General features: G+C 33.2%; 2 protein-coding genes across 6 annotated transcripts; one reads left to right on the forward strand and one right to left on the reverse strand.

Annotated features, from left to right (window-relative positions):
- Positions 1-1,833: 1,833 nt before the first annotated feature.
- On the forward strand, positions 1,834-9,281 carry OPT4 (oligopeptide transporter 4). 2 transcript variants are annotated; one of them, XM_018115715.2, is made up of 6 exons: positions 1,834-2,411; positions 3,977-4,074; positions 5,918-6,481; positions 7,130-7,382; positions 7,626-7,808; positions 8,394-9,281. In XM_018115715.2, the coding sequence occupies exons 1-6, from the start codon at positions 1,878-1,880 to the stop codon at positions 9,006-9,008; spliced, it is 2,247 nt and encodes a 748-aa protein (XP_017971204.1). In that variant the 5' UTR covers positions 1,834-1,877; the 3' UTR covers positions 9,009-9,281. The 2 variants fall into 2 exon arrangements, with proteins under 2 accessions (XP_017971204.1, XP_017971203.1); XM_018115714.2 differs by lacking the exon at positions 1,834-2,411 and adding an exon at positions 2,675-3,673.
- Positions 5,786-11,886, reverse strand: LOC18608169 (heat shock protein). Of its 4 annotated transcripts, none has more exons than XM_007042721.3 (9): positions 11,461-11,886; positions 11,286-11,387; positions 11,043-11,196; positions 10,745-10,918; positions 10,271-10,405; positions 9,884-9,966; positions 9,652-9,745; positions 9,468-9,565; positions 5,786-7,365 (listed from the first exon to the last, which is right to left on the reverse strand). In XM_007042721.3, the coding sequence occupies exons 1-8, from the start codon at positions 11,715-11,717 to the stop codon at positions 9,479-9,481; spliced, it is 1,086 nt and encodes a 361-aa protein (XP_007042783.2). In that variant the 5' UTR covers positions 11,718-11,886; the 3' UTR covers positions 5,786-7,365; positions 9,468-9,478. The 4 variants fall into 4 exon arrangements, 2 of the variants coding, with proteins under 2 accessions (XP_007042783.2, XP_007042782.2); XM_007042720.3 differs by having other exon boundaries at positions 10,745-10,924; XR_016024540.1 differs by lacking the exon at positions 5,786-7,365 and having other exon boundaries at positions 9,510-9,565; positions 9,652-9,767; positions 10,745-10,924.
- Positions 11,887-17,432: the final 5,546 nt, after the last annotated feature.

The raw sequence follows: 17,432 nt of genomic DNA on the forward strand, positions 1-17,432 counted from the left end.
AAATCAAACAAGCCTAGGATTACAATATCCCTCACACTTCATCTAAATCTTACCTCTTTTTCTTAACTTATTTCAATGGGTTGAATTGCTAACCTAGAATCCTTAATTATGTATAAGGGTTTCTCGACTCGTCTTATAAAAATATTTATTTTAACCAAAACACTGTATCCTTATGTGAATTAAAATTAAAACAGATTTATTAAGTTTAGACTCTAATCTGGCTACATATGGCCTATAGGTATATCTCTATCCTATAGGCAAATCAATTAATATGATCATATACTATCTCAATTTTAGTCTACACTAAACTCCTTTTTCCAAGTTTGTTTAGATACCTAGATCAATTTAACTGATGGCCAAGCAATTAAAAGCATTAAGAACAAATTAGAATAAACAATTCAAATCCCATTAAAGATAAGCAAGAGAAAAATTAAAAATTTAGATTACATGTGAGTTCAATTGCAATTCTAGAAAAAGAAAATTAGCTACTCATGATCGCAAAGACAAATAACATTATATATAATTCAACCATTGAGAGTAACAAGAAAAGTAAAAGCTAAATAAGAAAACAAAACAAAAATTTGCAACCTTGGTCTCCAAGTTCCAACCTCAACTTCTAACTTCTTGAATCCCACAAAAGTTTTCTACCCTAATGTTCTTAAAAATATCCTATTTATACTAATAAACTTAACATATAGTTTTCTAAGTTGACTTATGATTTAGTTGGGCTTAAAAGTGTAATGAAAGACCCAAAACATCAATTGTCAGTCTTTAAAAATTTTCATTCTCGGCACAGTAAGTCTAGTTATTTTTCGATGTGATTTTCTCTATCTTCGAGGTAGAACTGGGTAAAGTGATCTTCACAAAAGTTGTAGCTCTGTCTCTTAGTTTTCCAATGGTCCAAGAGTCGCATCATTTGGAGTTCTGTAGCATGAGTGATGGTAAAAAACTAAAGCATATGCAAATAGACTTCTAGGTCTTTCAATACCTTACTTTCCAAAATTAAACTTAATTCCTTTAGCTCCTATAAAAAATATAAAAACTAATAAATAATAATTAGATTAAAAGAAATAACATAAAATTAAAATAACTCATTTAAAAATAAACTAATTATTAAAACAACTAAAAAATAAGTAAATTATAATTGAAAATTGAAAATAAGTAAATTATAAAGAATTATTAGTCACGTAATGCCAAATAAACAGGTTACTGTTCGTAATATCGAGTCACACACCCTATTATCCAGTGACGCAATGCCTAACAAATTTTCACGCATTGCTTATAAACTGATTGATTTCGTTATTCCTAACTAGATTTAAGTTTCCAAACTCATATAATTTACCCATCAACTTTTGCGTTCTATGAATATAAAAAAATAAATCCAAGAACTCATAACAAATACCTTGATATCATCTCTGTACTTTTGGATGGTGAGAAAGTTGGATGGTAACATAGACATCGATGGCGTTGGAGAGCAAGACGGCGAAATATATACCCCGATGGCGTTGGAGAGTTGAACGGAGGGATAGCTAAAGTGAGATTTAATTTTAAAATTTTTATTTAAATGGCAGACGAGGAGAAAGAAACTGGGACTACTTAATTTGGATTATATAGATTAAAGGGTATTCTTATTAAGTCATACAAAAAATTTTGTAAAAATAATTAAAATTATAATGAAGGTCACTTTTGAATTTATTAAGAAAGTTATTTCTCACAATTATTTCTTATACTTACATAGGTAATTGGTCATAAAAATCAACTCGTAATTTATTAATTTTAGCCTATTTTCACGGAAAGTCCATTTCCTCACGCAATAAAAAGCCTCCTACGTCCTTCCTACTGAACCCATCTCCCAACCACCAACATTACTCTTCATCATGTGCTCCCTTGAAGTACAAGCCCCTATTCCCACCACCTTGGACCCTGAAAAGAGTGTGATCAACGGGGCAAACTCCGACGACGACGAGCTCTCACCTATCGAAGAAGTCCGGCTAACCGTAACCAACACCGATGATCCGACCCTCCCTGTATGGACCTTCCGAATGTGGTTTTTGGGACTGTTATCATGCGCCCTTCTCTCTTTTCTCAACCAGTTCTTTTCCTACAGGACAGAACCACTTATCATAACCCAAATCACAGTCCAAGTAGCCACACTTCCCATAGGCCGGTTCATGGCTGCTGTGCTTCCCAGGGCACAGTTCAAGCTGCCCGGTCTAGGGTCCAGAAAGTTTTCTTTGAACCCAGGTCCTTTCAACATGAAAGAGCACGTTCTTATATCCATCTTCGCAAATGCAGGAAGTGCATTTGGAAGTGGTTCTGCTTATGCAGTTGGTATTGTTACTATCATCAAAGCCTTTTATGCTCGGAGCATATCATTCCTGGCTGGTTGGCTGCTGATCATCACCACTCAGGTAATCAACCCTGCATATTACTTTAAAATTGCAGCTTGGTGCCTAAAAACTTGCTTTTGTCATTACTAGTTGGGTGGTTGGGTTGGGGTTATCAGCACCTTGTTTGATAATTTTTAGCTAAATTAAAAAGAATTTTCTTCAATTTGCAAAGATATAAGCCGTGCAGTTGACACTAGCGCTTGTGCATATCTTGGCAGATCATGGTTGCGCTGGCCAATTTGATAGAATGGCAAGCAAAGTGACCTGTTGGAAATTACAAAATAAAATTAAATGTTAGTCCAAGAACAAAAAGTCTTTTAAATTTTAATCAAATTAAAACTTACCTTTCTATTTTCGTTAGATTGCAACCTGAGATTGAAGCTGTGAAAAATGGAATAAGAGATAATTGAAACCATCAGCCAAAAAGGTTTCACGCTGCGTTTTATTAGCACAACTTAAGTCCAAGGCCGACATGCATAATGCATTGGCATTTCCCACACTTTTCTTTCTTTCTTTTTATCACCCAATAATTAACAATCAGAATGGTTCTCTGCGCCAAGTTTACGGTACTCCAAATTCTTTATTGTCTTTTTATAAGAAAAAGAAATGATAACCTTATATTATATGGATATATTAGCTTTGCATAATCCCAATATATTTATTCCGTATACACTATTCACATGTTCAATAAATAGAATCTTTTTAAGCCTTATCCCATCTCTCAACTACACAAAACCTCCAGCATGAGCTCTATGGAAATACAAGCCCCTCATCCCGGCACCAAACCTTCAGACCCTGAAAAACATGTAGCCAACGGAGAAAACTACGACGACGAGGAGATCTCCCCCATTGAACAAGTCAGGCTAACCGTGGCCAACACCGACGACCCGACCCTGCCAGTATGGACCTTCAGGATGTGGTTCTTGGGCATTTTATCCTGCGCCCTCCTCTCTTTTCTCAACCAGTTCTTCTCTTACAGAACAGAGCCTCTAATCATAACTCAAATCACAGTCCAAGTTGCCACACTTCCCGTAGGCCACTTCATGGCCTCCGCTTTGCCCAAGACCCAGTTTAAAATTCCAGGTTTTGGGTCCAAAATGTTTTCTTTGAACCCTGGCTCATTTAACATGAAAGAGCATGTTCTCATTTGTATTTTTGCTAATGCTGGAAGTGCTTTTGGCAATGGTTCTGCTTACGCAGTTGGCATAGTTAATATTATCAAAGCCTTTTATGGTCGGAGCATATCGTTCTTGGCCAGTTGGCTTCTCATTATCACCACCCAGGTAAGTAGCTAGCTAGCTTCTTCATTTCTGGAAGATAAAGTTTGATTCTTCTTTTGCAAATGCAAGAAAAGTAATTCAAGTCTCTAGCGGAAAAGTCACTCCACTTTGTAATTATTATTAGTTGGTGGTTAGATTGTTGCCATATCGTTGCCTAGCTTGTAAATAATTAAGCTGGATAATCATTGATGACAAGGAAGATGCTTGTATAGCTATAAGTTTTAAAATGAAATTATTGTTTATGACTACTGCTAGTGCTATTGTTGATCTTTGGGTTGGGGTCATGATGGTGGGGTCGGGATGCAGGTGCTCGGATATGGCTGGGCTGGGCTGCTAAGGAAGTATGTTGTGGAGCCGGCTCACATGTGGTGGCCTAACACCTTGGTGCAAGTCTCACTTTTCAGGTACCTTCCTAAATTCTACCTTCTCATCCTCTCAGCGGCCGGACTCACCGTGCCACACTTTTCTTTTCACTTTGACGGATCCTGAGTTAGTTTTCACACGAAATCAGTTTCTTCCCATAATAACGAGTCGAACTCACCAAAGCCTGTAAAACACCAGTCTGACTTTGACACCTCAAGTCATTTACTCCCTATTCCATACTACTTAAAAACTTTTGGGTCAGTTGTAATTAAACAATTAAAATTTTCCAAATATCATAAATTAATACTAAAAAGCTACTACTAGCATAGTTATTTGTTAGTGTTCGTTTTAACTTGACAGAGAGAAACTTCAATTAGGGGTTAGAAATAGAACAAGCGAACACCATGTGAACTGTCGGAATCGACAGAGTACAGCGTTCAGAGAACAAGACCAAGTGGACATCGACGGAATCTCAACTGGATTGGGTCCATCATTCGAGGCATTGTGCAATAGTGTCATCGCTCAGTGTCCACTTGCCAGTCTTTTGTCCTTTAATTTAAGTATTGCTTTTTGTTTTCATCTGGTGTGTCATTATTGTAAGAGTCAATGGTTGCACAGTCGAAGATGCTCATGGGTCACATGCATGTCCTTAAAGATGGGACTCTCTTGCGGCGCCTACTCGTGAGCTGCTCCATGCTTTATCAGCCCATTGCTCAAAACCAAAGCAAAAGGGTTTACTCACAAATCTCGACCAAGCGTGTTTTTACCCTTTCTTTATTTATATTTTTATCAGCCATGCAATTGTTACAAGTTAAGAGGATGAATTAGGGTGATGACACTTTGCAGACATGGCTCGCTTTTAGAATATGAACACATGTTTAAGTGAGAGTTTACATGTTCATTAAGAAAAGATGGAGGTGGCGATGGCGATGGCGACCCAAGAAGCATAGTTTTAGTTTGCATCCAATAATAACACAGTTAGAGAGGCTAGTTGAATCTTTTTCTTGGATTTTCTCTTCTTTTCGGCCCATGTGGTTACTCATATCACATGTGAACTCATAAACAAGTGGCAGCTATATAGGTAAGATGGTTGAAATTTTAAAGACGGAAGTCAGCATAGAATTATTAGGTTCAAATCTTACTGTAATACCTTTTCTCTTTTTGTGTCAAAAAACATACAGACGCCTTCCATGACTTCTGCTGTAAGAATTTACAATTAGGTCAGCAAAAATGGAAAATTAGTAGTGTGTTTTTTAGAGCTTAATAGCACTTTCAGAGGTTCACTCAATGTTTTGGCCTTTAGGGAACTTAAAACAAATTTATGTGTTGCCTTACCATATGCGTAAAGTAAGATGGTGGTTAAACCCAAGCCTTTGGTTGAGGAATAAGAAAAAGAAACACCCAAACAATGGTTGGTAAACGTCTAATTAAGCTCTGTAGGAGAGATTGTGAAAGAAACTTAAGAACTAAATTAGTGACGGATATTGACTTAATCACTAATCAATGGTCAGTCCTTACTAGTCTAACACGACAATGATGATATTGCCTCGTCAAGTAGCAAAACTTTAATACTTCTAACCCTCTAGTGGCTGCATCAACTCCAGCAATTAAATATGGAGGATCCATTAAAACATCTGTAATTATATGGCATGCAGCAGTTTCATACTGTCATGCACTTAATATTTCATGCTGATCATGTCAGGAACCATGTGTGCTAGATCATAGAAATTTAAATATCAATCCATTCCACGATGATTCAAACCCAATCATGTTAAAGAGGAAAGCAGAAATACTCATTATTCAGATGTTAAACCTGGACATATACATAAAGTCAAGCAAAATGATAGTATCTTGAATTGTAAACTCTTTGATCTAAATTTACAGGGCTTTGCATGAGAAAGATGATCGGCGAATGACAAGGGCAAAGTTCTTCCTCATTGTACTAATTTGCAGCTTCTCATGGTACCTGGTCCCAGGGTACCTCTTCACAACCCTTACCAGCATCTCATGGGTCTGCTGGATTTTCCCCAAGTCAGTTACCGCCCAGCAAATTGGTTCAGGTCTGAAGGGACTTGGACTAGGAGCCGTGACGCTTGATTGGTCTGCTGTGGCATCCTTCTTGTTCAGTCCACTCATCAGCCCTTTCTTTGCCATTGCCAATGTTTTTGCAGGCTATGTATTGATAATTTACATAGCAATTCCTGTAGCTTATTGGGGTCTAGACTTGTACAATGCTAGCAGATTTCCCATATTCTCATCTCACTTGTTCACAGCCAAAGGTCAAAAGTACAACATAACAGCAATCGTTAATGACAAGTTTGAAATCGATTTAGCGAAGTATGAAGAGCTGGGACGAATTAATCTAAGCATGCTCTTTGCTTTCACTTACGGGTTTGGTTTTGCCACCATTGCATCGACACTGACACATGTGGCCCTCTTCTATGGAAGGTAAATTATACTCATCATTTTTAGAAGCTTCTTCATATAGACTTTATTTTTAAATTTATATACTAGAACTTAATGAGGAAGAATCCTGACCACATTTGATAAAATGGAAACCAAAAATTTTCCAACAAAATAATTTCACTCTCAGCATTCACTCACCTCCTTTACTCCTATGCTACGGACACAGGAGTGAAGGGAGTAAGTTTTGGGAGTGAAAATTTCATTCACCATTTATAAATCCTTGATAGTCTAATAGTTTTATCGGTCTATTTCATTTCAAAAGGTATTCAATTTTCCTTTTTTGATTATACCAAGAATTGTCCGAGTTATAATAGTAGTTTTATGAGAACATTAACATATGAATGTTATCTCAATTGCTACATGGTCCATTTCCCAGAATACCATATAAGCATCTAAATAAAATTGAACCAATAATCAAAAATCTTTCCTCCAACTATAATCAATATTAAATGCAAGAACAATGCAGGGAATATAGAAAACTCTGATCTCAGTACCAGAAGCAAAGATGTTTTTACATGTAAAATCATTCAAAAAGAAAAACGAAAAATAAAATGGTAATTCTTTTTGTGTTCTTAAGTTCTAAAATTTAAATTTTCAGAAAAGTCACTATTGTCAAACTATTATCAACAGGGAGATATATGACCGGTATCGTGCTTCATACACGGGAAAGGAGGATATTCATACAAGGTTGATGAAAAATTACAAGGACATACCTTCCTGGTGGTTTTACATATTGCTTACTGCAACATTTGTAGTATCGCTTGTCCTCTGTATCTTCTTGAAAGACCAGGTTCAGATGCCATGGTGGGGACTCCTCTTTGCTGGTGCCATGGCCTTCGTCTTCACCCTTCCGATTAGCATCATAACTGCCACAACAAACCAGGTAATCAATTCATTTAGAACAAAAAAATAAAATAAAATTCCATCCACCCCCCAGAAGATAAAATGTCAAATTTCAGCTAAGAAAAATTAAAATCCTCAAATCTCTGGTAATATTTTAACTCAACAGTTCCAAGATAACATTCCACACTTTATGATAAATCTGGAACTTAAGCAAACTTTACCTTGTCTTTAACTATGAAGAATCTGCTATTTTTCTATTAATGCTTTCACTCATCATGTACAGACACCAGGCTTGAACATTATTACAGAGTATGTCATGGGTCTCATATATCCAGGAAGACCTATTGCAAATGTATGCTTCAAAACCTATGGTTATATGAGCATGGCTCAAGCAGTCTCCTTCCTTAATGATTTCAAGCTAGGACACTACATGAAGATACCTCCAAGATCCATGTTCTTGGTACAGGTACGTTTTCTTCTATCTATGAAGAATATCTCGATAAAACAAGAGAACAAGGTCTTAAAAACCACTAAAATGCTCTTGATAAACTATTAAGGTATCATTACAAGGTTTAGAAACAAAAACAAAAGCACTGCATAGCTCTATATCAACAAATTCTGATCAAACCAGAAATCAACCTTAATCATATCAGACAAAAGCTGGTGATAGTTGTTGTCAAATATTTATATAAAAGAAAGTATCACTAAGGAGTGTTCAAAGATTTTGATGTCTATGCTGTCACAAATAAAAAGGTATCTTGTTTCTCTAGAGATGAGCCCTTTGTACAGGTAAATTATGAATATCAATAATAATTATTTAAAAATAAAACAGGTCCAAAGCATGAAACAAATTATAACAGTATGAAAACTTTTTAACCTAACAGATGATATGGTTTCCATCAAAACTCCGTGCCTTCAGCTCAATAATTAATATAACTTATCTGAGGATGATCTTGTACACACATTTTTGTTTAGTTTTCCAGTGTTTTCTTTACATGCACAGCAGCTGATACAATTTACATCTCTTGCAATTTCATCTGCTTATCTATAGTTCATAGGAACAGTTCTGGCTGGAACTATCAACCTCGCAGTGGCATGGTGGTTGCTGAACTCTATTGAGAACATATGCCACGATGATCTCCTCCCTGCTGATAGTCCCTGGACATGCCCTGGTGACCGAGTCTTCTTCGATGCATCAGTTATATGGGGTTTGGTGGGACCCAAACGGATCTTTGGATCTCTAGGAAACTATCGGGCGATGAATTGGTTCTTCGTAGGAGGTGCAGTAGGACCTGTCATTGTTTGGCTCTTGCACAAGACATTTCCCAAGCAATCTTGGATTCCCCTAATTAACCTTCCAGTCCTTCTAGGAGCAACAGGGATGATGCCACCAGCAACACCATTAAACTACAATGCCTGGATTATAGTTGGAACTATTTTCAACTTTTTCATCTTCCGTTACCGAAAGCATTGGTGGCAAAGGTACAATTACATTCTTTCAGCAGCTCTAGACGCTGGGGTGGCCTTCATGGCAATACTATTGTACTTCTCGGTGGGAATGGAAAATAGAAGTTTGACATGGTGGGGCACAGGTGGTGAACATTGTGAATTAGCAACTTGTCCAACAGCCAAGGGAATAGCAGTTGAAGGTTGTCCAGTGAACTAATGAATGCACTCCCCTGTTAAATCTTTCAACAGTTTCACACCATAGAATTAGAAGGACCCAAAAGGTATAGTTAAAAAAATTAAGGCATCACCAGAATTTTATGTGTTATATGTAACATATTGTTCAAGAAAAAATTTCCTTAACATTCAGGTGCATTCTTTTGGATTTATTCCTTAGCAAAAGAGCAAGTTTATGTCCAAAGAAAATCAACATCAGCACCAGAAGTGTCAATTTCGGAATACTTTATGAAATACAAAGGAAAGTTTGCTGTTCTCTTTGTGATTAAGCAAAAATATTTGAAACTTCCAATGGAATTTTCTAATGTCAGCTAGCCAAAATCAAAAAAGGAAAATGCATGTTCAGACAAACAAATATATTTAGGAGATGAGATCATCTACCCATTTAATTTTATTTGATTACATAATTATCAAGTAAGTGCCTCAAGGACATATTTTATACCTTGATAATCATCACATGTTTACAGACCGCCACTGATTATACTCATCCATTCTTATTATAAAGGAGCTGGAACTTGGGCAGCCACCTCCGCCATATGCCTTCAAGTTTACAGAGGGTAAGAAAATCACAAAATAGTCATATACAATAAAGATGAACTTATAATTGCATTACTTATGATGCCCACCTTTGCAACTTCAGATGTATCAGTTGCAGAATCAGTGCTTCTTAGGCACATCTTAAGATTATTCCGTTGCATGTATATAACAGCTCCTATGGGCCTGACATCATCAATGCATATACCTAAAGACTATGATCAATCTAGCTTGATTAGAAAAGAGCTAATGATACCACATGGAGAATTTTGTTTGTTCAGAAGGGAGTCTTCATCCTTAAAGATCTTATCTAAGATAAATTACCTTAGTCCAGCTGTGGCACTTTTTAGACTTAGTTGCTTGCCAATTTCATCACTTAAATCAGAGTTGCCATCTGCTCTAACTCCCTAAAACCAGAGTAAAAGGCAAAATTAACTCAGAGAATATTACAGAAAAGAACAGAGAAAAGGGACAACGGAGAAGGGAGAAGGGTATGACCAAGGGAGATTTGGCGAAGAGACACAAGCTACTCATGTAATGTAACACCATATAAGTCAAACAAATAAAACAAACTCCTTAGATTTCATTGATCAGATCTGTAACTCAGAAAATGATAACTGGGATCCTAAATCTCAAAAGTAAACCACTTTTGACAGAAAAAGAATATGTATTTCAGGGATGACTATCTGAAACGCTTTGATATGTCATTACCAGGCACTCTCCATAGAATCCTCTGCCCAAGCGAACTTTAAACGACTTATCCAGCAACTTGTTTGCAGCAATCTGGCGAGAGGAAATATACAGATTTCCCTTGGCAACCACATCAGCAGAACTGATCTCCAGTAACTGCAATAGAGACAAAAGACATCAGAATTAAAATAAAAACTGAAGATTACACAAAATGTTGATGAGGGAAGAGAAGAAAGAAGGGAGGAGCATCGGAGGAGTTCAACAATAATCATCCATAAACCTTTCAAATGCCAATTATGCAAGTTAAACATGCTAAGTGTTAGCAACTGAGAAGCTAAGAGCTGCGGGGTAAACAATTGTGGAAATTTTGAAAATTTTAACACCATTTCTTCATCTAAAAAACATAATAAGACAAGTGATCAAGGTTTGTCTGCAACCAATGCAACATAGTCCAACCAGTAATAAAAGAAAAGGATCAATTTCCGAGCACCGAACCTGTTTATACATGTATGGATTAGTGATGCAATTCAACTTGGAACGCCATTCACCAAGTCCAATTCTAAAAGCTTTAATTTCCGTTATGCTCCATCTGTGAAGATCTGCGTCTTCGATATACTTTAGAACTGTTTCCACACGATCTCGATCTTCTGAGTTCAACAAATTGGTAGCCTTCACCTTATTGGAATTAAGCAAAATTAAAAACAAACGCCAAATCTTTAGGTCTTGTATATACATACACAAATCGCTCTAGTAAAGCACAGCAAAGATATACAATAATCACATTCATACTTACATCAAAAGACATCATATTTGCAAGCTTATTAGAAAAATACTCATATGCAGCAATGGAGCTACTCTTCTCAAGATTGACATTAAACGTGACTCTCAGATCTTCGGAACAGTTAATTTGAGGAAGTGCCGATTTTCGATGATCAAATGCTATTACTCTACGATTTTAAATAATTACAGTGTCAATCTAGTTTGTAAAATGAAATGATTATTGATAATTAATAAGGAAAATTTGAATTCAACTTACTCACACATTGATTGTTGTGAAAGCTTTGAGGCAAACCCTTTCAGACCGACAAAGTCGAGAAGATAACACTTGTCTAGTCCTTCAACATAAAAATCTTCGACCCTGTAAAAATCAATAAGTAAATGAATATTTAGATAATTTTGAGTCTTTAGATTTTAAACGTCGGATTTAGAACCTGAGGGGTTCAACGGAGGAGAAAGGCAAGATGAGGCAAGGGAGACTAAGACGGGAGTGGAAGAGGTGAGCGAAGAGAGCGGAGAATGCGCCAGAAAATGAAGGGTAGTTATATAGCACCACATTTGGGACTTTCTCTTCAGCTGCTCTCGTTATTGCTTCTAGCGCCGCGTCTGATCGAAAGCTTCGACGCCGTGAACTTGGAGCATGCAATGAAAGTGCAGTTGCCCTCCATTTTCCACCGAGCCAGAGAGCCATGTCAAGGGCGATGTCCGGTGAACTGTCAACTCCACTGACTTGGGTCTTTGTTTAATGGCTGTTAGGGCTCAGTATTTGTGCCGATCAAACGTCGGGTCACTCATCCGTGGAACCCAATTCTTCTGGGCTCCAACGTGGTCATTATGTTGTCAACAAGAGTTTCCCTTCTCCATTAACGTTTTTGGACTGAAAAGTTTAGCCCGAATTTAAAGGATAAATAAAATTCAAATCAAACTTGAAAATTATGTAAATAAACAATTTATTTTTTTGACTGAGTAATTAAATAATGTATTTAGATTTATATATCATATTAAATAATATTAAAAATTAAAAATTTGATTAAACTTGCAAATCATTATAATTTGAGTTTTATAAAATTCGATCTTTGCTCGACTCAACTTGAATAATTTAAGTTTTTTTTTTAATATAATTGGGGGAGGGGGATTCGAATCTTACTATAATGCACTAACTAATGAGCGAAATGCTCGGATGTTTGAATAATTTAAGTTTAGCTTAATATTGAATAAATTAAATTCTAGTACTTATCGAGTAAAATTCAAATAATTCATAAATAATTAAATTTATTTATATTCATAGATAAACCAATATAAAGATGCATCTAATCTATATTTTGATAAGTAATAGGTTACAAATTTTTGAATTCTTTGTTAGGAAAGATTGTTGAATATTTAAAACACTTTAGGATGAAGACAATTTAAATTTCATATAGGAATAGGGCAGTAAAATGTTTATTAAATATAGATTAAAAATGTTTACACTCTCTCTTGGGTTATAGCACCGGCTCTAAGTTTCTAGAGCCATTTGCATTGGCTTGCTAATTATAATTATAATTATAATACCATTGAATTCATTGAATATCAAACGCTGGTTTTTCAGCAGCGTTTGTCGACAGAAATAGAGTGAAAAAAGGACGATACTGGATGATCATTTTATTAAAGGGTCTTTAAGCAAATATTGAGTAAAAGAATAATACTAGTGAAACTTCAAACTAAATGGTTTTAAACGTCTTTTGCTCCCTTTCATGTATATATATAAGGTTTTTAATTTAAACTATTTAATTTTTTTATAATGTATTTAAAATATTAATAAATTTCAATTAAAACTTCAACATGATTATTTTTTTTTCTCTGTTTTCATTTTTTAAACCATTAAAATATTAAAATTTTATAATTAAAACTTTAATATGATTATTTATTTTTAATTTAATTAACTTTTTATTTTAAATATTTAAATGTTATTTTTTATTTAAAATATTAATAATTCATAACTAAACTTTAACAGCATATTTGGTTCACTAGAAGGAATAAAATGAGAATAAAATAATCATTCCAAGATAATAGAATAGGAGAATAATAACTATTATGTAGATTTGTTCATAAAATGGAATAGGATAGAAATTACTATTATTACTTATTTCATTATTTGGTTGGTATGAATAATTTTAAGAATAGTTAAAAATAATGAGTAAATGATAAAAATATCTTTTATTAAAATTTAAAAATTTTTAATTAAAAAACAAAAATACTATAATGAGAAGAAAATACTCTTTATTAAAATTAAATAATTTATTTTATTAAAAGATAAAAATATTTTAAGTAATAAAATCAAAATAACTTTTACTATAATTAAATAATATATTCACCAAAATATAAACATATTTTTATTATAATTTAATAATATTTTTGCATTAAAAGATAATTAAATCTTTTATTATAATTAAATAATATTTAATATTAAAAGATAAAATATTCTTCATTAAATTTAAATAATACTAAATAACATTCTTTAATACATTTAACATATTCAAAAAATAATATTAAATAATATTTTTATAATATTTATTATAGTTAAATAACATTAATATATTAAATAATATTTAAATATTTTCATTTCTTTTTTTTTGAAAATGAAGTAAAAATTTTTGTATCTTCTGCACTTTAGAGACATAAAAAATGAGGAAGAGAGAAAAAAAACAAGTTTAGTATTTTTTATAAGGTAATTTTTTAAATTGTAAAATATTATATTTGTCTAATAAATTTCTTTTTTTATTCTTAATAATTTGGAATATCTATTCTTAAGGGAGGTCTTAGTAATGGTTATTTAAGTTTCTCTTAAAATGACTATTCTTCGAAATAGCCATTCAATTAAACTAAATGTAGTTTTATCTCATAAATGAAAATAAGAGAAAAATGATTATTCTATTCCTCTCAATCAAACATGTCTCGATATAGTTTTTTATTTTAATTACATTTTATCTTTTTTTTTTCTCTTTCTTTTTTTCTTTCCTCTCCATCAACCAATCATCAAAAATATGACCAGCACAATAGAGTGTTGGTCGAGCACTTTTTGTGACCAAATCTAACTATTAGAACACCAATCGATGTTTCTTATGACCAAATCTAACTATTGAAGTGTTGGTGGATTACAACTACTGAAAGATCCATCGAAAGGGGATATAATTTAGAGAGAAAAAAGACAGGCAGATAAGAAAGGAAAAGACAGAGTAAAATGAAAGTTTTTATATACTAGAATTAAGTTTTGCTATATACAAAATAGTAAGTTCATAAAATAATTAAAGAAATTTTTATTTAAAATTTTTGTAATTCATTCTGTGAGGTATAGAATAATTATTATCAAGAAAAAGTGATAATAATTATTTTGATTTTTTTAATGATTATGTTTTAAAATAATTATTTTGTAAATCAAGCGTACTAGGAAATGGAATAACGGTTCCCCGAACCAAACATGTACTATAATTTATTCTCTCAGAAGGCCACTCGTGAGTCGAGCAATGATACATGACTACTTGCAGATGACAGCTTGCTGGTTGCTTCTTGTCCCGATTCCCGCCGCCGCCGGTTTCAAGATCAAAAACCAAGTAACCCACCAATATTTTGGGAGCAATGGATAAACGCTAACTCTAACATCCATCCACTTCTTCAAGTTTTAAAAAATAGGAGTATAATAAATGTTCAGCTTGCCCAACTAACTGTAAAATTAATAACAAAGCGGATTGCCTGTTTCTGAATCCCAGCAAAACCCTTTGTTTTATGATTGTGGGCTTATAATTTAACTGAAGGGGCTGTTACCCAATGCCCCCACAAAAAGGTTAATTTGACAGAACCAAATTCCCTTAAAAAAATACTACAATAGAGACAAGAGAGGACCCAAGTTCCACTAAGAAAACAAAATTTAACAAACCACTTGTCAAGTTGCAGCTGTTGCTGTGTTTCTGAGTTGCTGTCAAACTCCCTATATATAAATCTCCCAGACTCCGACTGTCTTCTGTCTGTCTAGATAACTATTTTAATTCTTCGTTATATGGTTCTATGCACTTAACCAATTTCAGGCACTGTTCTCTTTTCAGGGTCCCTGAAATTGTCCTCAGTTTGCCTTCCATGTGGATGACTCTGGCCACGCAGAACCAACAGCAATTTCAGAGATTGTTAGAACTTGTTTGGCCCAACGTTTATGTCAAAGTTTCAAGCCTCTCTGCTTTAGGTAGGGTTTTTTTTTTTTTTTTTTTTTTTACTTTTTACTAATGTATACGTCGATTTGCATTTTATTACAGTGCATTCGTATACGAATAGGTTTAAAGGAGAAAAGAAAGTGAAAGAAATGCTGAAATTGCATCACTTATATTCTTTTTCAATTACCTATTTAAGATATAATTTTTTAAAATAAAAAAAAGTATGTAAAATATATATATGTTACAGATCTTACATCAATAAAAGATGAGATAGATTTTGGATATATAAATATAAATTTTTCATCATCTATCTGGTATATTTTTTGAATTAAGAACGTGGATTGATAACTTATAAATTTATTTAAGTTTTATTTTCAAAACTTAAGGGCATTTGGAATTATGAGATTGAGTTTAAGTTTTGATCCGTGGCATTTGTTATTGGAGCAGATCTAAATATTCGTTAATATGAAGCTTCTATGAGAGATATAAGGATATTGGTAAATTCGAACTAATGTAAGATTCCATCTCTTTTACGTAAAGAAGTAGTAATAGGGGTGTGTTTTTTATATATAAATATGAATATTTTATTATTTATTAAGTATATCTTTTAAGTTGAGAACTTAAATCTGTAATTTATAGACTTACTTAATACCGTATAAGATTATATTTAAGTTTTGACTTGTGATACATAATTAAATAATTATTATATTTAAATTATTTTTTATTAATAAGTAATATTTAAGGGACAATTTCAAAGTGAAATAAAATAAAAATTGTGATGAAACAAAACCCACGTAGTATCTACCCATGGGCAACTTATTACAAGAATCTTAAAGTTTACAAGCCAATTCCCCTCCTAGGTTTATGATGTAGTTACATTAATTTTTCATGAATAGGATAGAAGTAGTGCTCAATTTTATTTGATCGCGTGCTTTGTCGACACGGATGTTCCTTGCCTAACCTTAAATGTTACGTAATTAGTAAGGCTAATGTTTTTTTTTTTTTGCTGATATTAGTATCTTTTCACGTGAACTTATTATGGTCTAATTATTTAATCATATAGTAAAAGCAGCTATCGAAAGACAAAATCATATTTAATACAAAATGAATAACGGTCAAATTATATTTACTTTCAAATATAATTGTATTATGAATAAGAAAAAGACCCAATATAAACAAAAATTAACAAGGTAATACTGCAAATTCTTCTTTGATTTTTCTGTAATTATATTTATTTAAATAAATAAATGATAAAAAAATAAAAAATATAATAACTCAAATTATTGGGATAAAACGCATTAAATTTCTTTGATTCATACATATTTTCACTATTTTGATATGTGTTTTTTAAATTTTAAAGCTTTTAATAAATAAAATTGGTTTTTTTCGCCGACATAGACAGCAAGTCGCAAGCTGTTTATTCTTTTTCCTATCGCAGTTCCAGTTTCTAGTGTTTCGTTTTAACACTTTCTCGGGAGATGAGTTAGGTTAATCGAATGAATCCGAGACTGTGTGGCGGGCTAATGGAGTAACACAGACCGCAGAGTGCAGAGCTAAGCCGATGGAGTTGGCTGTTTCCTTTAATATACACAAAACAACTCCCATAAAGTCTCAAACTTCACTTTAAAGACATCGTTACATGTAAAAAGTGCAGCTTCCTTGCCCCCACCATGCGCCCTTTTCTCACTACTCTCTACTTTTATTCACCCCCCGTTACAACGACCATCCTTACTTTCTCACTTGTATAATTACCACGTGTTTAATACTTTTAAATTAACTTCTTTTTTAGGTTTAATTTGAGTCACTAGGCTTTTTTATTTATTTTTATTACAGTAACATTGGAAGCAATTTTTTTCTTATAGAATTACCTTTTTGATTAAATATTTCTTTACTTAAATACCATAAAATTTTAAAACCTTTTAAATCATGTATAATAGATCCAATTCATATTTTATTTTTATCTCCTCAATTAAGTACTTTTAGATTCTTAGATAATAGTTAACATCAATTGCTCTTACATCATATGTGATTTGTTTCGAATCCGCTCCTTAAACTTTTTCAATTTTTATAATCATAATATTATAATTGAAAGATTCAAACTCCATTTACTTGTACTTTTGTTATTTGTTATTTGTTTATAAAAATGAATAAAAAGAAAAAAATGAATTGAAAATATATCATGTTACATATAAGTTATAATTTTTTCATAAATTAAATAATTAAGT

The sequence above is a fragment of the Theobroma cacao genome, chromosome 2, assembly GCF_053813885.1.
Source record: "Theobroma cacao isolate CCN51 chromosome 2, ASM5381388v1, whole genome shotgun sequence".
NCBI lineage: Eukaryota > Viridiplantae > Streptophyta > Magnoliopsida > Malvales > Malvaceae > Theobroma > Theobroma cacao.

Coding starts and splice junctions, on each gene's coding strand:
- OPT4 (XM_018115714.2), top strand. CDS start 3,134: ATGAGCTCTATGGAAATACAAGCCCCTCATCCCGGCACCAAACCTTCA. Junction 4,075..5,917: donor GTGCAAGTCTCACTTTTCAG/GTACCTTCCTAA, acceptor CTAAATTTACAG/GGCTTTGCATGAGAAAGATG. Junction 7,383..7,625: donor TAACTGCCACAACAAACCAG/GTAATCAATTCA, acceptor CATCATGTACAG/ACACCAGGCTTGAACATTAT.
- LOC18608169 (XM_007042720.3), bottom strand. CDS start 11,717: ATGGCTCTCTGGCTCGGTGGAAAATGGAGGGCAACTGCACTTTCATTG. Junction 10,406..10,744: donor ATCCATACATGTATAAACAG/GTTCGGTGCTCG, acceptor TCTCTATTGCAG/TTACTGGAGATCAGTTCTGC. Junction 9,967..10,270: donor GATTCTATGGAGAGTGCCTG/GTAATGACATAT, acceptor CTCTGGTTTTAG/GGAGTTAGAGCAGATGGCAA.